Source organism: Colias eurytheme, chromosome 26 (genome assembly GCF_061535395.1).
Source record: "Colias eurytheme isolate Ceu_HAF_F1 chromosome 26, ilColEury1 Martin Lab GWU primary, whole genome shotgun sequence".
In the NCBI taxonomy this organism is placed as follows: Eukaryota; Metazoa; Arthropoda; class Insecta; order Lepidoptera; family Pieridae; genus Colias; species Colias eurytheme.
In genome coordinates, this window is record NC_143005.1 from 3,872,498 (window position 1) to 3,894,967 (window position 22,470).

General features: G+C 33.0%; 1 protein-coding gene across 1 annotated transcript in view; it reads right to left on the reverse strand.

The window, feature by feature from the left end:
- Positions 1-432: 432 nt before the first annotated feature.
- The window catches only part of Bap170 (Brahma associated protein 170kD), a 38,484-nt gene continuing 16,446 nt past the window's right edge, over positions 433-22,470 (reverse strand). The window contains exons 26-36 of the mRNA XM_090116611.1: positions 19,167-19,244; positions 18,680-18,780; positions 17,740-17,829; positions 15,598-15,699; positions 14,290-14,733; positions 13,470-13,577; positions 13,042-13,139; positions 5,933-6,131; positions 4,914-5,060; positions 2,993-3,084; positions 433-2,672 (exon numbers count right to left, since the gene is read on the reverse strand). Of these exons, the coding sequence (XP_089972737.1) occupies positions 2,570-2,672; positions 2,993-3,084; positions 4,914-5,060; positions 5,933-6,131; positions 13,042-13,139; positions 13,470-13,577; positions 14,290-14,733; positions 15,598-15,699; positions 17,740-17,829; positions 18,680-18,780; positions 19,167-19,244 (1,562 nt within the window). The 3' untranslated portion in view covers positions 433-2,569. The remainder of the gene's footprint in view (positions 2,673-2,992; positions 3,085-4,913; positions 5,061-5,932; positions 6,132-13,041; positions 13,140-13,469; positions 13,578-14,289; positions 14,734-15,597; positions 15,700-17,739; positions 17,830-18,679; positions 18,781-19,166; positions 19,245-22,470) is intronic.

The window sequence follows — 22,470 nt, forward strand, 5'->3', positions numbered from 1 at the left end:
AATTCTTCCTGCTCCGCGACCGGACTTTAGTAAATAGCTGTCATTTTGACAAACTTCACAAATAATGTATGTTATGTTTAAGTATTCGCCTTAGTTTAATTTAAAGGTAAATTAGATGAACATAAAAATTACTTTTAACTACTATATCAAAAAGACTATAAATACAAAAAGTTCTTACAAGCAATAGCCAATAGAAATATTAAGTTTCATAGAATCAACAAAGATTTTCCAACCAATCACGAGAGCGCATTCAAATTGTTCGAAAACGTAACAAAAGAGAAAAAACAGACTTTATATAGGTACATTTCTAATATTGATTATTTAATCAGATCCGCGTTGAATGGACTAGCCGTGCTTCCTGGGTCAGAGCTGTACACGATCATTTATTTTATTTTTTGAAGTGAAACTTCTTTAAGATCTTCTTTTCATTGAAAGTAAAATTTCAAGATTGCGTCATGGCAATACCGTCACGTCATGGAGTAAGGCGACGATTTTTAAATATTGCCAAAGAAGTTTCACTTCTGGCACGTATGCTCGGCTCACACGCTCTTTAATTACAGAAAAAAATCCATAGTTACAAGTCAGTATGCAGTTGCAGTCGCGGGCTTATCATAATTTACAGTATTATCAATTTGTATCATCGATAAACCTACATAATTTATGTATACAATAATCATTATTACTGTCAGAGGCGGCTCGTGACAAAATTTAATGGGTGTTCACTTGAAATAAAACACTGAAAATACATGGTGTAAAGCAGTACAATTTATTAAAAAAAATACTTATAAAGGAAATTCATACATCTACTTACGTCTTTCTTTTTGGTGTGCAAAAATATCTATACTTTTTTTGTGAAAATCAGATATCTGATTAATCAGTCGTTTTTCTATTTATATCATGCACAATGCATTTATACGGTCCTGTGTCATGCTATTACGCGTAAAAGTTTTCACTTTATTTAGGGTGTAAAAGCAGCGCTCACTTTCGACCGAGGTCATCGGTATTGTACAAATTAATTTTAATAATTTAATACTTTCGACAAAAACTGACTCCAGGTTGAACTCTATGAAGTGTTGCAGTAAAGCTATCGCACCATCAGCGTTATGGAAATCTTCCCTGCTGTAAATAACCACTAGCTCGTTTTTAAGTTTTGAGTTTTCTAAAAAACATATGTCTCAACGGTCATTGAACTCGCGTATTGACTTTCGGTACGCGGAATCATTTTTACTGTCGCTTTACGAATGTCTTGTCGTCCGATAGACGCCAATTGCAGTTCATTCAACAAATGATACCGAGATTGTGAATGTTTTTTCTTCTTGATTGAAAGATGAGCTAAGTCAACGCCCGTTTCAGTCCAAGCACTCTCACCTCCGCCGGCCGCGCCCGCTTCAAATAAAAGACACGGAAAACAAAATAGTTTATTGCTTTCATCGAAACCACACAACCACGGTGTTTTCACATATTGTTCGGATTTAAAAACACGCGTGTATGTTTTCGTTTTTGTCGTACATTTTTGCGTAAGGTCAAGTTCAGGCCGTGGCGGTCCCCTAGCTTTCAATTCAAGCCGAATTTGTAACGTTTTACCACACTTTTTAATGAACGCCACATTATAATTGTTCATTTTAACACTCACAAGTAATACTGATAACTACAGGCTATTTCAACACGTATCTTATGATTTTAATTAGAAAATTCCCGAATTTACATTCGCGCGCGTGCATTCAAGTTGACTCGAGTGTTTGTTTATATAGGAGTGGCAACGTCGCGCGCAATCGCTGTCCTGTGTACGGGCGCCCGGGCGGTAAAAACGAACCGGCAACGTTTGCGGGAGCGGCGCTCCGAATTTTGCTATTTTTCCATAGAAAATCTTTTGTTTCACGCGCAGGACTCTGGCAAACTTTCACTCCTATTGGATTTCGTATTAGGAAATGTACTAAATCTTTTTTCATTGGAGCGCAATCGTGAGCGCTCGGCTTAGCGCGTTACATAATACAGTAATAAACAGGTGTATGGCATGATGGAATGATGGATATATTCATTGGTATTGACAGTATTTTTTTACGATTACAATTGATTTTAAATAGTAATAATTAATATTAATAATGAAATTAAGGAGTATGATTTTATTATTATTATTTATGGGAGTTCACTGCACCAGCGCTCCTTAGGGCGAGCCGCCTCTGATTACTGTCATCAGTTAACCGATCATAAAATTGAAACTGGTTTATTAATAATATCATCAATATCAAACAAAATAAAGTATAGATAATGTAGCAGCCGCCCATACGAAAAAAAACATCAAAGGAATATGAACGATAGAAAATCATTTAGGACAAAATTTCACATCTATATAGGATTTTTATTGTTACAAACATTTGTGCATCCATTACCTATTGTAGTTCCTTAAACAGTCATGCAAGTTCCATCCTTACTACGCAGTAATAAAACACATTTTCGATTACAGTTCTTTAAACAAACATTCATGCAAGTTTCATCCTTAATACACAGTTATAAAACACATTATCGCACATCACACATTGTCTGAGGGCTCTTGCCCATTGGCCGACTCTCATATATTGTTCATGTCGAATAGAACTTGCGAGATCGTTCTAGAAGCTTCCACGTTGCTCAGAGCAATGGCGGCTAAATGGGCTTCGTATTGACGCAGGATTCTGAAATTTTAGTCACAGTGTAAATGGATATATTTGATCTATTGAATCTAATTTTGAGGAAATCTTTGCAAACTAAATAAAACATAGAATGATAGTTGGTTTTAAAATAACGAATTTCTTTACAGGATAAACGAAACGTTATGTCAATCGTTTTAAAATGATTAAGAAATCAAGGGAATCAGGTTTATTTTTTAAGAACTGTAAGTGCAGACCTTCAATATGTCGTAATAAATAGAATTAGAACTATTGGAATTTACGTCACCTTACGAACCAGTATACTCTGATACCTAAAATTAAAAATTCATCAAGAATTATCTTACCGTCTTCCAGTGTTTGAATAAATCACGATATTCCTCAAAATAAGGGCCGCTGTTAAACGTATGCTCTTCGTCACTGGTCCTTCATTTTCATCCTGTATCAACATATAAAAACTTTATCATATGTTTTATAAAAAATATTTTTTGTTACATCGCTAACGTGTTGGAGCTAGCTTACCTATATATTTTAGTTATATTTTAATACTATTATTTATTACAATCATGCAAAGAATTTTATTCATTAGTTAAGGTTTGTAGAAAACCTTGAAATATGTATTTACTTCTTAAGTTATTATTTTTCGTCAGTGTTAAGGGTGATACCCACACTTTTTAAACAAAATGAAAAATAAAATTACGATTAAAATAAATTTAACAAATAAAAGGCAACTTAAACAGAGAACATAAACAAACAAAACCATCGCACAAAACAACACACAAGCAACATTTATGTGAAAAGGCTTAAAATTCAATAATTCATGCATTCTATTCATTCTCATATTATGAGTTATTACTGTATAATTAAGAAGATGTCAATGTTCAAAAATATTCCTTTTTAACGGTTTTATTTCCATTTACAGAGATTGTACGGTACTTGGAATGTAAATAATAGTGGTAGTTTTCAAACATTTTCAAAAACATTATAATTTCTAAGTGTACATTTATAAAAAATTTGTAGGAATAAAAAAAATGTCATTGTCTACGGTCAGTCTATTACTAACGACTCGCACAGAGATAAATTAAATGCTCGACTTTCCAGATATTATTATTTAGAGACAAAAATTTCCACAACAATAATACAATACAAATTATACTCTAAGCCAATTCACATAAAGTGTAAAAACGTGTGAATCTCACCCCATTATCCGGCGCACGAGTGTCGGCCGTGTGCTGCACGCACACAAACGTATGTTAGACGCGTTAGTAATGCGTTGGTGTGCGTTCGGTTCAATTATATAAACTAAATGACTATTTTTTACTTTTTAGATCTTTATTATTTTGATATCCGACTCAAAGGACCAAAATTTGAATAAATAATGAAAGACAAAGTAAAATGTTTGCAATACAATCTAATTTAATATAAAAATTATTAAAGACGAAAGATCTATTCTATTTTTGTTGAATTTGGGGTAACAGACGATGACAAGTGACAACAAAAGTAACTTGCAACAAAAAATTGAACTACTCGAAAATGATATATGAAATAAGCAATCGTGCATAAATTATAATAGTGCAAATAAAAATAAAAACTTGACAACCAGTGCAGTAACGTCAAAGTTACTGCAATGAAAGACATCATACACAAAAAATATATTCATAAGATTATAAAATGATATTTTGAAATTCCTATCCATAAATAAGAATTTTTATTTTTTTCCATTAGTAAATATACCTTACCGAAGACCATCTAAAATGAATTATTAATGCAATGTAATATCCCTTATCCCTTAAGAATTTTCACGTCATAGTGTTTTACTGTCAGCTCGCACCACGTCAAAAAGTTACAGATTAACTTTTTGAAGTGAAACTTTAACTTTAGGCGCATTGAGAGTGAAATTTCAAGGTCATGGCAATACCGTCATTTTTTTTATCGCTTAAACAGGCGCACAAGCTGGCGGGTTACTGATGGAAAGTGGAAAGCGGACATAAACATTCGCGATGTTAGGGCCACCTCGAATGTGTTGCCGGCCTTTGAAGTATAAATATGCCCTTTTCTTGAAGGTGTCCGCGTCGAATCCGATCGGGAACGTCATGGAGAAAGGCGATAATTTTGGTATTTTTGAGTCTTGCGAAAGAAGTTTCACTTTTTTCTCTTTTTTTGAAATAGTTCCCCGTGTATTTACCGATTTTAAAGACGTCTCAAATTATAAAGTGCTTAACTTGGTTTGTCAAAAAGTGCACAATAAACTGGTATAAAGTGTCTCACCATCAGCTCGCGCGGGTTGAACAGATCGGCCGCGTGCTTGTTGAGCGCGGCGAGTGCCGCGTTGGGCGGGTACGCGACCGACGCGGGCCGGCTCGGCTCCGGCTCGGCCGCCGCGTGCCGCCGCGAGTTGTAGATCGCTTTTAATGCCTGGGAATTAGCAGTAAATGGCCATAAATTGTACTGTACACTAAAGAAAACACAAAACAGATACCCCTTGTTGTTGTTTATATCACCTCATTGTCCCATATGGTGTACAATAAAGATTTTTTCATTCATTCATTCATTCGATAGAATAAAGGCTTTGCAATTCATACACATAAATTGTACTGTACATCAAAGAAAACAAATAGATACCCTCTGTACATTGTTAAATAAGTTATTAGGTGTTTTAAATTATCCTATATGGTGTACAGTAAAGAATGTTTCATTCATTCATTCATTCGATAGAATAAAGGCTTTGCAATTCATACACATAAATTGTACTGTACACCAAAGAAAACACAAAATAGATACCCTCTGTACATTGTTAAATAAGTTATTAGGTGTTTTAAATTATTATATGGTGTTCAATAAAGAATTTTTCATTCATTCATTCAATAGAATAAAGGCTTTGAAATACATATAAATTGAAATACACAAACAAAACAGCAAATAGAATATAGGGAACACAGAGGACGCGTAGTGCACGCGCGTTGACATGGCGAGTACATACACGTAAACTCTATTACACATAATAATACTCGTAACAAAACATCAAATAAAATAAAGGCTTTGCAATGCATACACATAAACTCTACTGTACTCGAAATAAAATAGCAAATAGAATAAAAATTTCATGTATTGAGATTATTGAAATTTTCAATAAAAAAAATACTGCATTTGTTTTAGCATTAGAACTTAAAATACTGGCACTTTATTTTATAGATTACTAACAAAGCTATGCGGACAGCAAGAAGTATATAATATCATACGTAACATATTTTATATTAACCGTATCAATTATGATTTCGAGAACTTACCTGCGGTGTACAATGCTTATCGTTCAAATGGTTCAACAGCGCAAAGGTCTTCCTAGGGACCCTATCACAATCCAGCCACATGCACGGCATGTCCCCACCGGAGGCCCCAGAGGCCCCAGAGGCCCCGGAGGCCCCAGCGGCCCCAGGGCAATGGGCACGTGCCGCGTGTGTGAATACGCATGATGCGCTGCCGAACGTTCTGGAATAACACATTTTTCATGTTAATTATAATTTCTGATTTTTTAGGAATTGGAGATATATTATGTACTAGCTTTCCGCCCGCGGCTTCGCCCGCGTTTTCAAAGAAAAACCCGTTCCCGTAGGATTTCCGGGATAAAACCTATCCTATGTCCTTTCTCGAGTATCAAAATATCTCTATACCAAATTTCATGCAAATTGGTTCAGTAGTTAAGGCGTGATTGAGTAACAGACAGACAGACAGAGTTACTATCGCATTTATAATACAATAATATTATAATATTATTATAGTATGGATTATTCGATCTTTAACTATTATGAATATACGTTATACTAATACATATAAGTCACTCAACATCAGAGGCAGCTCGCCCTAAGGAGCGCTGGTGCAGTGAACTCCCATAAATAATTATATAAAATCATACTCCTTAATTTCATTATTAATATTAATTATTACTATTTAAGGTGATTGCTACGATCTGTTCCCAGCCAATGTCCCGCTAGATGGCGCTGAATTCTACATTTCTAGTTTATTTGAGTTTTTGCGTAATTGGAATAGTCATCAAACCTAGGAATAGTCATGGCGGTTACTGAATATTATATTTTATTGAAATATGTTATATCATTGCCTTAAAATCCACCCAATTCGGTAAAATTATGCGTTTTAACATCTGTCATTGCATACAGGGTCGTTTATACACACAGACGTATACAAAAATGATAAAGATTTAACTCTAGATGGCGTGAATGTAAAGCGCGTCACACACGGTGAAGATACTACCTATAATATTTTATCTAATCTAGTAATATTTTATATTACAGTATCTTAAGGTATCCGGTATCAGCGTTCTGACCATCATTTTTCTTTTTTCGCTGTAGAACCGCCATCCTGTTACAAATGACCCACAAAGGAGAATGACCACGGGTGGTGTCGGTAAAATTTTAGTTGTGCCACGTATTCGTTATATTGTTAATTCCTATTTGTATTTATAATGATCATATGTATCAATATTAAGTCTTAATTAAACCGGATAAATTGAAATAATAGTAAAAGTAAAAGTTTTTCTTTTGAAACATGTATGACTACGTATGGAATCGGTAAAATACTAGTTGTGTCACGTGTTCGTGATATTGTTAATTCCTATTTGTATTTATAATGATCATATTTATCACTATTAAGTTGTAATTATACCGAATAAATAGAAATAAAAGTAAAAGTTTTGTTTTGACACATACCTATATCTATCTCTCTTGCAAACGTCATATGTCATAGTTTCTATTTGAAATGTCAAATGAATGTGTTCGACGCATTGTTCGATGTTATTTTGAAATAATGTTTAAATTACGATTTACTTTTCACATTTGTCTTGTAAATTAAAATATTACCTATGTAATAAATGTAAAACTTAACGTTCATCGTTAGTTTAAACTCGATTAAGTAGTTTTTTGAAGTGTTGAATAAAACTATTGTTTTATTTTTATTGTCGCGAACTGCGGCTTATTTACATAAAAACTATAATCATATCTAAAAGTACTAACATCAAGCTTTAAATTGAGCTATATTTCATCTTGACACAATAAGTTTGATTGCGATACCAAGTGCCATAGTCACTTGGGCAATCTCCTGTGGTTTTCATTTTTCTGTATGGGTAGACAAAACTTCAAAACGCCACCTGCTACGGTTTATATTATGAACGATTAGCTTTCCGCCCGCATTTTCAAAAAAAAACCCGTATAGTTCCCGTTCCCGTGGGGTTTCCGGGATAAAACCTATTCAATGTTTCCAAGTTACGTTCTATATGTGTGCTAAATTTCATTGTAATCGGTTCAGTAGTATTTGCGTGAAACACACACATACACATCCTCACAAACTTTCGCATTAGTAGGAAGTAGGATTGTTATAAAAATAAAAGTTATATTTGTAGGCGTAAACTATTTTATTGTAATTTTGGGAAATAAATAATGTCAAAATTGATTACCTACAATAAAACGCAGTTTTATTTTATTACCTACATTACACTATTGTTTTTTTTTTATCAAAACATGTATTTGAAGTAGCAAAATAATATGATATTATGCTGATCCAAGCATTTTCACTCAAAACTAATATCACTAATGATTTGTAAAAGTAAATTATTTCAATATACATTTCATAACCAACAAGTAAGAATAATTATTCATACAACAACAAATCAAAAACACTATTTACTATGGAAAAAAAACCAGGAAGGTGAAAAACATATTTACGATTTCGATTTCGATGCACTCGACTTTTAGTAAAATAATAGGTAAAAATATTATTATGGTTTTAATCAAAGACATATCTGTGGTATTGATTTTAGCTACTAGTATCAGAAAGCTGCGTGTTCAATGCACGTCGGGGTCCCACAACTGTGGAGGAAGGAAGGTAGAATACCTCCATCGAATAAGTGAAGTTTCTCGACATACTCGATTTGCCGGCCGGCCTCAATGAAGATTGTCCGAAAGTTGTATATGTGCTCTGTAACGAAAAAATTTCGCTAGCGCGATTCAGAGTGAGGTGTCGTACAATATACCTAATGAAGTTTTTCATCTTTTTATTTTACTGCAAATACAAAATAAAAATTAAACAATGGTAATGTAAATTCTAAACAAACTACTACCAAAATACAATTAGAACAAAAATCATTTGACTGGTTGATTTCACCCAGAGGCCAGAGGCGGCTCGTGACAAAATTGTATGGGTGTTCACTTGAAATAAAACAACGAAAATACAATAGCGTAGCAGGATAATTTATTACAAAAAAAAAATGAGCACCACATTTTATAAATGTCTATAACACTAAAAATTACAAAGTACAGGCTATTTCAAAACGAATTCAATGATTATCAATAATTAGTAAATCACCGAATTTGCATTCGCGAGCGTACCTACGCGTAGGTATCCATAGTGTTTGTACTAAAGGAATGGCAACGTTGCGTGAGACTCAAAACGCTACCTGCTACGGTATGAACGATTGTTATAAAAATAAAAGTTATACATATTTGTTGGCGTAAACTATTTTATTCATCATTAATTTTGGAAAATAAATAAATAAATAAAATAAATTGATTACAATAAAACGCAGTTTTATTTTATTACATTAGTACTTACACTATTGTTTTTTTTTTATCAAAACATGTATGTATTTGAGTAGTTAGCAGCATATAATATTCTGAATTTCTGATCCATGCCTATTCACTCAAAACTAATAACACTAATGATTTGTAACAGTAAATTATTTCAATAGGTACTTATTTGAACATTTCATAACCAACAAGTAAGAATAATTCGTATACAAGATACAATAACAAATCTAATACACTATTTATTTTTTTATTATATTTCATTATGTGAAAATAACCAGGAAGGTGAAAAACATATTTACGAAAACAAAGTAACATATGGTTTTGCTATTAGCTATCAGGAAAAAAATCGTATTGGAACAAAAGAAGGATTGTAACTGAATTAGGTAATTAGGTATGTTTGTTTCTGGGACCTGGGTGCACCGTTTTCAACGACGCGACGGCCGACGCGTGACGTAAACGGAGTAGGTACTTACCTACTTTGCTAAAACAAACTAAGTAATAAAATTGTGTGTCAGTCTGAAAATTCGCTAAAGCATATTTTACCAATGTTTGCAAGTTTGTGATTACTTTGATAGTTTATCGATTTATAATAATTGTATACTTATATCATTGTTTAAAAATATTCAAACACAATATGATATAGGTACTGATTTATCACTGGTTTCAGTGATGAACTGATGAGTCAATGTTAGCCACTATACTTTCGTCATACGTGTGTATGATTGATGTGATTTGCAACGTGGTGATATTTCAGAAAAATCACGGGTCAAATTGTCCCACCGAAAATATAACTGCGTTATAAGAATAACTATACCTACGATAAATTATACATAATACAATATAGTCTCAAATGCATACTAGTGAAATATTTTATTTGAATCAATAAAATAAAAATAAAAAAATAATAATAATAATACAAAAATAAATTCACAACACAAGAAAATCCGCGCGCAAATCATAGCGCGTGACAATGAAATCAAGAACTTTCGAGCCGACGCGACGCGGACGACGAAGGAGCTGAGCGAAGGAGCCTAACAAAAGTACCTACAATCATAGGCGGCTCGTGACAAAATTGTATGGCCGTGTTCACTTGAAATAAAACAACGAAAATAGGTACCTACAATAGCGTTAGCAGTACAAAAAAAATGAGCACCACATTATAAATGTCTATTTATACACTAAAAATTATAGAGTACCTATTTCAAAACGAATTCAATTATTATTTAGCAATAATTAGAAAATCCCCGAATTTGCATTCGTTTTATTCGTTTCAATTTTATTCGTTTACAAAAAAAAACATAGTTTCTAAGGTCATTAGTTTTATTTTATTTTATTGTTATTTTCTTTGAACGATTGGAAATGAAATTACTCAATTTTAGGGTTCCGTAGCCAAAATGGCAAAAACGGAACCCTTATAGTTTCGTCATGTCCGTCTGTCCGTCTGTCCGTCTGTCACAGCCGATTTACTCGGAAACTATAAGTACTACAGTGATGAAATTTGATGGGAATATGTGTTGTATGAACCGCTACAAAAATATGACACTAAATAGTAAAAAAAAGAATTGGGGGTGGGGCCCCCCATACATGTAACTGAGGGATGAAATTTTTTTTTTCGATGTACATACCCGTGTGGGGTATCAATGGAAAGGTCTTTTAAAATGATATAAAGTTTTCTAAAAAACATTTTTCTTAAAGTGAACGGTTTTTGAGATATCAGCTCTCAAAGTCGTAAAAAGTATGTCCCCCCCCCTCTATTTTTATAACTACGGGGTATAAAATTCTAAAAAAAATAGAGGTGATGCATGCTAATTAACTCTTTCAACGATTTTTGGTTTGATCAAAGTATCTCTTATAGTTTTTGAGATAGGTTGATTTAACTGTAATTTATTATATTTGCTGCTACGGAACCCTTTGTGCGCGAGCCCGACTCGCACTTGGCCGGTTTTATTTTTTACACAGAACTTTGATTTATTAGAATTATGCTCATTATGTATAAGATAACGAACGCGGATGCACGACATCTAGCGCGTCAATGTCTAAACATCGCCTTTCGTTTAGACATTGACGCGCTAGATCTGTAATAAGTATATAGTCTATGCGCTAGATGTCGTGCTTTATGTCGTGTTTCGCTTGGCAAAAGTCACGCACACTACTGTAGAAGTGTCAAATTTTTCCGGTATTTTACTGTTGTTTTTCTAAGTAAATATTGTAAATTATTGATTAAAAAGGTCGAACGCGCACACATTTCATTATAGAGAAGTGATAAAATGATTAGTTTTAAAGAAATAGTGTCTGTGTTAAGTGTTTAGAGGTAATCAAAAATGTATGGAGGGACGGTCGGAACATCCACCTTAAAATCAATCGTAATCGTAAAAATCTACTGTCAATACCAATGAATATATCCATCATTCCATCATTCCAATTTCCATACACTTGAATAATACTGTATTTATACAGTAACGCGCGAAGGGGAGCGCTCACGATTGCGCTCCAATGAAAAAATATTTAGTACATTTCCTAATACGAAATCCAATAGGAGTGAAAGAGATGGTTTGCCAGTGCCCTGCGCGCGTGAAACAGAAGATTTTCTATGGAAAGATAGCAAAATTCGGTGCGCCGCTCCCGCAAACGTTGCCGGTTCGTTTTTACCGCCGCGCGCGACATTGCCACTCTCTATATTATAAACAAACACTCGACTCTCGAGTCAACTTCAATGCACGCGCGCGAATGCAAATTCGGGAATTTTCTAATTAAAATCATAAGATACGTGTTGAAATAGTCTGTAGTTATCAGTATTACTTGTGAGTGTGAAAATGAACAATTATAATGTGGCGTTCATTAAAAAGTGTGTTAAAACGTTACAAATTCGGCTTGAATTGAAAGCAGGGACTGCCACGGCCTGACCTTGACCTTACCACAGAATACATAATAGTAGCTAAACGCTACAGAACGGACACTCTCCGCCTCCCGCCAAAATTAAACTTACCTCACCCCCGCGCGATCAGACATAAAATGGGCCATATTTTTCTGCAAGGACGATACGCAACGAAGATTGACAACATTAATCAAATTGACTTAAAGTAATTTTATTATTTTGGATTTGTGATTATCGTTTTTCGTAGAAAATGGTTAGATATTGTGCTGTTTACGGATGTATTTCATCAGAAAAACGCGAATTTTTTTTTACGCTAGTCACAAATGTGCCAACCATAAAGCGTTAACACACACATTTGCAGTCTCTACAGTGTGACTGTCAAAACGATCATTTTGTATGGAGTGTCCGGGGTGTGACCTTACGCAAAAATGTACGACAAAAACGAAAACATAATATACGCGTGTGTTTAAATCCGAACAATATTATGTGAAAACACCGTGGTTGTATGGTTGTGATGAAAGCAACAACAGACATTTACGAATGTCATGTCGCTTTAAGTTATAGATATTTTTGCACACCAAAAAGAAAGACGTATGTATTTCCTTTATAAGTAATTTTTTTGATAAATGTACTGCTTTACACCACGTATTTTCAGTGTTTTATTTCAAGTGAACACCCATAAAATTTTGTCACGAGCCGCCTCTGCTCAACATGGATGCTAAATGAAGGCTATGCTAATGCTCAACAAAGAAGTTAAAGCCGGAACGACAGGAGAAAAAAATCACAAAATTAGTTTAATAAATTTTGACATTAACAATGACAAAAAGCAGTGCATTGCATTTTTAAGAAGAGACACGTGGCAATAATCTTAAATTTTTAATAGGAAAACTTACAAAAATAACTTAAAACATAAGGTAAAATAACTAACTTCCCACATCCCTTCCAATGGCATATCCAAGGGGTATCTTCTTGAGTACTGGCAGCCGCTGTCGGCGGTGGCGTTGCTGACGGTACCGGTGGTTTTTGCTAAAATACAAATTAAAATTTCTTTTTGGACTTAAAAAGCAAAAATATCAAGACACTTCTACTTGATAAAAGTACTTAACTAAAAAATAATTCACGATTTACACAAGCCAAAAAGGGATATTGAAGTGAGTTAAAAATTTTAATAACCACGTGTTATCTTATTAAGAAATCTCAATAATTTTTAAGGGTAGCAACACACTTTAGCCCCAGGCGATACGTCTGCTCATTTTCTCCCCATATACCATAAACAACAAATATAACAGATATCTCTAACTACTATATAGTACACATATACATAGTACTATAATATAGAACTATAAAATATATTACTTCTGTAACGGGCTGAGCGACAATAGTCTCCTTGTCGCCGATTTTCGTGTTCCCGACCATCACAGGTTGGCGGGTTATCACTTGCCGCATCATAGGCTGGTTTGGTTTCTAAAACCACACAATACAGTAACTGAAATCTTTGATTGACCATTTATTTAAACAGTTAAAGTATCTTCTAATATGCATTATTTTGCTCCTATTATGAGAAGTACTACCCAGAATAGATCAAAATTACTGTAATTGTTCATGCAACCGCGCAATACGATGTAGGCTATTTAGTATTGAAAATATAACTCAGCCATCGATTCCTTGAAGGCTAAGGTAAATTAATAACGTTAACCTATCCTAGTTAAAGAATAAGTTACACAATAATTCGATCTTAATTGCAAAGAATCTTCGTTTGGAAAACATCTCTAACAGTTTTGTGTCTAAACACATTTAGAGAGTCATATTTAATTCACTTTTGTACGTCTCTTTCTCTCACATCTTATTTCACAAAGGAAACAATACACCATTCTAGAGACTAGTTATTTCAAATAGAAAGTATTTAAGTATGTTAGCATTTTATCTTTGGCATATTACTATAATATAATATGATGTTACATATGTAATTTGTAAAATTGTAAAACTGACATGATTAAAAAGAGCAACTATGGAGTTTCTTGCCGATTCTTCTCCGTAGATACTCCTTTCCGAATCGGTGGTAAATGTTAAAAATATGTACCTAATGACGTTTCAAAAGTGCTTCTAGAAGAAGTCTAATTGAATAAATAAATGTTTGAGTTTGAGTTTGAGCAGTTAGACATAGATCCATACTTACAGCAGCGCTCTGCGTCACAACCGTTTTCGTGTCACTTTGTATAGCAGTCGGAGTACTAACTGTCGCTGTAGTAATCTGACTCCTCTGCGGTTGTTGAACAACTCTATGCACATTCTGTTTCAACGGCGCATTCACTATTATCTGCTGGTTATTCGATACCGCGATAATTTGTTGGTTGCCTTGCAACAATTGTTGGTTGCCTTGTATAATCTGTTGGTTGCCTTGCAACAATTGTTGGTTGCCCTGTATAATCTGTTGGTTGCCTTGCAACAATTGTTGGTTGCCAACTATAGGGTTGCCGGTTGAAGTGCTTATTAGAGCGGGCGGTTGTTTTTGGGTAACAACAATCTGTTGTGGTTGTGATTGGTTTATAATCTGTGCTTTGTGAGGTTGCGGCTGTGTTGTTATAATAGGCTGTTGACTCGGCGTTATTTGAGGTGCATTCTGTAAACGTAGTCATATATGTTAAGTAGGTTCTTATATGTATTTGACTTCTTCTATAAAAGCTATTACAACATTGTCACCACAAATATTTCCTAAACATTTAAAGCTATGTAAGTAAAACATAAACTATACCACTACCAAAAGACCTGATCACCATATACATACATACAAGCATGAGCAGAAAATAAAAAGGGCGAAATATAATATAACATAATAATCTTAAAACAGGCATATTTGTTACCTAACCATGCACATTGGAGACTAAAGCTAAATCACTTTATTTTGGTAATAAATAAGCTAATAATAAAAATAAAAAAGTAGCTTCTAACAAACGTAAATTAAATCCCGTTTACATCATTATACAAGAAATCCACATTAAATATCTACATAGTATTTTGCACAGCGGCACAGTAAATAGCTCGGCATTATTAATGACGAATAGAAATGTAATGATACAACCAACAGAGATTTTATGATTAGACCCCTACAAATCTTTACCACGGTTAGGCAGTTCGAATCCCGCCTCACTATCCAATTAATTATAAAATCTGATAAGCTTCTTCATTAGAAATTTAAATTCCCTCTCTATTGGTTGATCCTACAATAAAAAATACAACTATCTATGCACTAAAAAAAGTGCATGACACCTGTGCTAGTGCCGTTTTCACCACGGCGATGCACTGTGCCGAGCTCACGAGTGTCATCCAATTAGCTTCTTTATCCATAAAAAATCTTACCCCCACTCTCTGTTGGTTGATCACACATCACACATTACCATTTACTTAAATATCCTACAGCCAGAGCCTAACATACACATCTACAACTACCCATGCACTAATAAAAGTGCAAAAAAGTGCGTGACACCTGTGCAAGTGCCGTTTTCACCACGGCGATCGATTGTGCCGTGCTCACGAGTGTCGGCTGACTGACAATCACACGTTGCGTTGATTGTATCACGCCGGTGTTCTGTATCAAATTTTTGTTTGAGAATATCGATGAATTTTGGTGGTATAGTACTATAAAAATGTGTTATACCATTTTTTACCTTTCTTTCCATTGCAATATGTTTTGCAAAATTATCGAACTCTTATTAAAAAAAATAGACATGAAGTTATGCATGCATTATGTTTATGTGGATTCTTACATCAGAAATAAAATTGACACTAAAATTTTAACATAGTTGGTGATGGTATTGATATTTTAATTATATTCTACTCTTTAAGAAATTTAATGTATAAGTTCAGTCTCATTCTAAATAATTAAGTATAAGTAGTATAATATTAATATTTTTAATGCATATAATAAAGACAATGTTTGATAAGATAATAAATAATTAAAAAATTTGGTTCACATAAATATATAAATATACTGATTTATAGGACGAAAATACACAAGAGATATTATTATTAGTAAAATCTATATAACTTAATCTAGCTGCTACATTACAAACAAATTAATTATAACAGAACGGAACCAAACAAACAGTGAAAAAAAACTTAAATTAATTTCTAAAAACAATACCTAATTGTGTTGCTTACATCTTATCATATATGTATTAGAAAAATAGAAAAAAAAATCTTTATTGAAAAGTTTTAAAATAATACAGTTTATATATTTGGGGAAATTAAAGCCTATTTAAAGCTTTATGATAAAATAATATTTTACAAAGATATAGCCTAAGCCTTAACTACAAAAAAATGTTGCATAAAAATTCAGACTCAATAAAACTAGTGAAATATGTAAGATATATTAAATGAAGTACAAAAAATCATGCGTTTTATATGAGAGTTCATGTGGGTGATATGACATGAAATAGATCTAAAGTGTAACTACCTAACTATGTACTAAATAGATTCATATAAGTTGCCTAAAATAAATGATTACTGCCTACATAAGTAAATAAGCCATTACATAACTATGCAAATTATATATTTATTACTAGTGTCATGTGTGTAAAATGCAAAAATATAATACTAAAAAGTTTACTTGTAACAAGATAAAATTATATCCCTTGTTCACTTTATTTTTTTATGATCAGAATAGTAAATAATCAGATGGCCTTAGTAATAGCATATAATATAACCTATAATGGTAAGCACCAAAAACTAAATAACTTGTATACCACGTTAATAGAAAGAAGAATAATTCGGCATTGTTTGTATTAAGGGATTTTCATTAGCGCTAGCGTAATTTATCTTACTAGTCTAAGTTAGTCACCATAAAGCGAGATTAATATGCCTATTAGTTTTATTAGAAACATTTGTATTCACATTCAGGAGTCAATAATTCAAGTAAGTATACATAATTGATTCCAAATGACGACCAAGCATAATGACACGCCAATTTTTTTTACTCTATGTCATTCTGTACCAAGGATATACAAATATAGAGAAGATCAATAAAGAACGAAAACAATCAATAGTTACTAGCAGATGCTTGAAATTTTGATAGAATATAATAATAGTTTAAAAAAACTAAAAAACACGCTTTTTATAGAAAACCGAACTAAAAAATAGAAAATTTTATCAAATTAGTGTATTGTCATCGGTCCTCAATAAATCTACAAAGTTTGAACGAAATCTGACCGTTTAAAGTGGGTCAAAATCGCGCCCAAAGAAGTCGGTTACAAACATACAAACATACAGGTGAAGCTAATATAAAGCGTGTAAAAAGACCAAACAGTAAGAAAAATCGTGGAATATGGAACATCACATACGTGGAATATTTCAAACATCTTGCAAGAGTGCATTATAGGAAAGCGAAGGCAAAAGAATTAGTAGGGCCATAATCAATTATTAATAAACATGTACACGTCCGCAATAGAATTTCGACCCTAAAACCGTTACTTTAAGAATTAAAATATAAACGAAGAGATCAAACAGCTACAGGATGAGCTAAAAAGAGCCTTAAAATGCCATAAACTTGCCCAAAAGTGAGAAGTGCTATAGAAGTGTTAATAAGGAAGCAAAAACGTGTTCCCAGTATAAGCATCTAGTGCTAAATAACCTGAATTATCTGTTGTTGCGTTATCGCCTCAGTGGCCTGTGCGATGAGATTGTTTAGCGTTGCCTCGTCCAAGCCGCTCGGGTTGTTCACCTTTGCGCAATTAAATTATCTTAAATCTATATTTGGGACTAAATTTTCATTGGAAGTTTTAGTGAGAAACTATAAGAATTACTTACAATTAGAAGTCATTTCAATTATATTTAAGGTACGTTGTAGGTAAGTCATGTCAGTCAAACGTTGATAAGACTAGTGAAGTGAATAAAACGTTAGCACTTGGTTTATTATTCTATACTAAAATATGATTTCCTATATTATATTATTTTTATGGGAACAATTATTAATAATATTTATTATAAATTATAAATACTCTATAATACATAAAATAAATCATACTAATTAAAATTACCAATGGAACCTTTATTTTCTAAGTCTTGTCTATTTCATCTCATAACAAATCGAGTAGAGATTGTCTAATCTAAAAATGAACGCCCCTCCACTAAACTTAATTGTTTCAATGTGTGAGGACAAATAATTATTGAACCACTTTATATGTGTGCGCGCGTCGATTCTACTGCAAACTTTGACACTCGCGCACTGATTTGTCAACTAATCGGGCGATCAGTTCAGGTGCCTAGCATTGTATGGCGGGGAGAGCGCGCTATGTACGGAATGACACGTCCGTTCTGTCGTGCATCGCGTCATTTATGCACTAGTTGGCCAACTGGTCCTGTCGTTCGGGCATGGACGGGACTGGAGGACTGAACGACCAATGAGGCAGACCAATTTGTGTGTATTGCGTCTATACACGTACTTTGAATGTGAGCGTTAACACAGTGGAGGGGCGTTCATTTTTAGATTAGACAATCTCTACATATATCTATTATGATATCGGATTATATTATTAAATCAAATATTATATACTTAAAACAACAAAACATACCGTCAATGTAAGAGGACCGCCCCCAGTTGGCCCTTGAACTATAATAATAGTTTTTTGCATCATATTACCGGGTATATTCTGTGTTATGTATCCGATTCCTCCTGAAACAATAACATTTATTCGTTTTAAACAATAATTTACTGTGTACTAGACTTCCAACCGCGACATCGCCCGCGTTTTCTAAGAAAAATCCGCATCGTTTCTGTTCTTATTGTGGGTCTACATTAAATTTGGTATGCAGTTAGCCTACATACCAAATTTCAATTATAAACGGTTCAGTAGTATTTGCGTGAAAGAATAACGAACACCCATTCATCCATTCTCTCAAACTTTCGCATTTATAATATTAGCAGGATTTACTTTATGGAATAAACAACAACAATTTTGTAAAATATTTTAGTGGCTAAGCGAAAAAAACATCTCATCGGGATCAATTTCTTTTCCCTACAATATTAGAAATTTAGAATTTTTCAATATAAGATTTAACCTTGCGATGTGCTTGGTGTGGCAATAATCTGCATCGGTTGTTGAACGAATTGCGTAGGTTGAGTTGCTACTGTTTTCTCTGTAATAGCAAAAGATAATGTTTAATAACCTGTTTATTCGAACACATATAAAGAAACACAAATATAATTGATTGTTATATTGTAATTTTTTTGATGTAAATTGAATAAAATGTAGAAGACATAGTTAAAAAATAAATATGTTATTTGTATTCAAATAAGCATCTTAAAGTTCGGTCTTATCCAATATACTCGTACTTTACGAAATGGATTATTAATATATTAACGATTATATAGAATACATTTTTACACATTGTACACTTCAATATAATATTATCATAATTTTGAAATTTATTATTTTAGTTTAAAGTATCGCCACAGAATACATAATAGTAGCTAAACGCTACAGAACGGACACTCTCCGCCTCCCGCCATAATTAAACTTACCTCACCCCCGCGCGATCAGACATAAAATGGGCCATATTTTTCTGCAAGGAGATACGCAACGAATATTGACAACATTAATCAAATTGACTTAAGGGCTTGGTCTAGTAGTGCAAACAAATGCATCCTGTCATCCTATATGTAAATAATACAAATGTACTAAGGGAAAGTTGCTCCACTTAATTTTTAAAAATTAAATCATTCGTATGCATAATTTAATATTCGTAATAAGTACCAAAAATGACAATTTGAAACAATTTTCGTGAAAATTACACCGGGTGATTTTTTTTTATCAGTACACAAAATTTGCGAATACTTTCTATTGATATGTTCAACTTCATGTTTATATAACTGATGAACTTTTACAAAGAAATTTGGACGAAATATAAAAAAAAATAAGCTTTCCATACAAAATGCAGAACTCTATACATTTTTTTCGACCTAAGTTTCTTAGTGAAAGTTGTTCAGTTTAACTAATAAAACGGATAAACAAATTTTGTATATTATTATAAAAAAAATGTAATGTTTGTGTTAAATGAAAACAAAAGATATTTATTTCTGACTAGCTTCCGCCCGCGACTCCGTCCGCGCGGATGTCAGTCTTCGCGTCTTCTACAGATTTATTATATTATGTGTAATATATAGATTTATATTGATAAACCTAATAAATCTTTTGCTAGCATTCTGATGCTTTATCGGTTGCACTGGATTTATCTCTTTTTTTTCAATCGCTTGAATGATATAGGATGGGTCCTTGATGGGCATCGAATGCTGAAGTCTCGAATCAATCAATTCTGACAGTAGGCAATTTATGTAAAATCTTGATAATGGTCCATCATTTTATTTTGCCTAAACGTTACATACTTTTTTATATATTCTATTTTTAACGAATGATTCACTCCAGTCCAAACAGCAAATAAGCAGACTTCTGCTTCTGCAACGTTTAGTTGTCCCTGAATTTAGAAAAAATAGTCATGATTCTTATCTATGACAAAAGTGTTATTTTTTGCATTGTATTTCAAATATTTAATTTTTTTTAACCGCATCTTCCGCATTCATGTCTTTTGCCGGAATTAGACATTTAACTTCTACTAGTCCCATTTTCCCTTTTTGATATGGGAGTGTATAAAGTAAATTTTTTAGATATTTCTCGTTATACTTTTAAAAAGTTATTATTGTCATTTTGCTCATTAGGTAAAGTAATTTCGATATCAGTTTTAAGTTTTTTGATACCTGCAATAATAACGTCATAATCGCCTGCACATACTTATCGATTACAACCTGTATACAATCCACCATCCACATTCATAATGTTTTCCTGTCCTCCTCTCCTTTACGCTGTTCACCGATACATTTTAAATGAGTAAATCTGCTACCACTGAAGGATGTTTCATTGTGATCAGCAAATTTTCACCACTGTTGTCGATTATTTGTTTTTCATTTTTAATCAGCAATTGGGAATCATCAGTTTTGTTTTTTGCAGATTGGTGATGTACCCTAACAATACGTCGAAAAGGGAAAGCATCAACGAATTATCGTTTTCGTCCTCTTTTTTTATTCTTCGCGTCTCTGTTACTTCTGTTTGTTTAGTTCTCAACACCCACTGAATTTTCTATGTTATTGTGATCTTCCATTACATCTGAGTTTTGATGATGTGATGATAATCCATTCGTTTTAATATTGGTACTTAGAGTTGGTAGACTAAACTAGAAATGGCGGACTAAATTTGTCAGCGCGTCTGTAAGATCAGAATATAAAACCAACATCCTGTATTTAAGTTACAAAATTAATAATCAAACAACATGCCGCTACGTTGAAAATGACTAGAAGAAAAAATTAAAACACCTCGGATCAATTTTGGAGTAAACAAATCATTTTCCCCGTATGGGGATTTCCCCGGATGAACTTGGGAAGTTCAAGTTCTCAATACAAGTTTATATTATATTTCGTATTTCTCAAACGAAAAATAAACATTTTTGGAACTTCAAAAAAATTATATTATAAGAAAATTTATGAGCTTACTTTAGTTTTAAAGAAATATACATCCCTTTACTGACACCCCGTAAAATAAAGAAATTGTTGCCAATCACCTTTGCAATCTATTTGGTTTCATTAACTTTATGTTCGAAGATAATTTTTTTTCTAGTAGTTACACGCGTATTTTTTTCGTTTATTTTCCATATCGAAATCAAATGTTTAAAAATACGAATATTTGCACAAAACTAAGATAAAAATAATCAATTAACAAAAATATTAAATTTAATGAAGTAGAGCAACTTTCACTTCGGTATGAAGGAAAATCGAGCGTAGAGCACACGTCAGAACGCTCCGGCCCAAGGAGCGCGACTAAAGAAATTCGCTAGGATTTTTCCTAATTATTTTAAATCTTTTTTTAATATTTAAGGAATTATCAAAATTCAAAAAAAATTTTTTTTAAAGGATTAATACTCATTGGTCTTCAACCAACTCGAATAAATTAATGGAAAAAATTACTTTTAGCAGTATTTATCAATAGATTTTGTAAGGCAAAAAATGGGAAATTTAATGAATTTATAACGTTCTAATTAAGAAAATCATAAGTTTTTCGGCAATTGTGTTCAGCAGTTTTTAATAACGACTATATAAGGATAATAATGCGCTGATCAGATTGTGTAAATTGTAATCGGTTGCAACGTAGTGAGTGCACAAACTTAGCTCGAAATGTCTTTGGGGGAAATAGACTTATCTTGAAGGCCTGATTAAGGTAACATAAAGTAACTTTATAAATGTGAAAAAATTCACGCGCATTGCGTATATAACACTAATTGATAAACAAGAAAAAAAAATTCAGTTTATCATTTCATT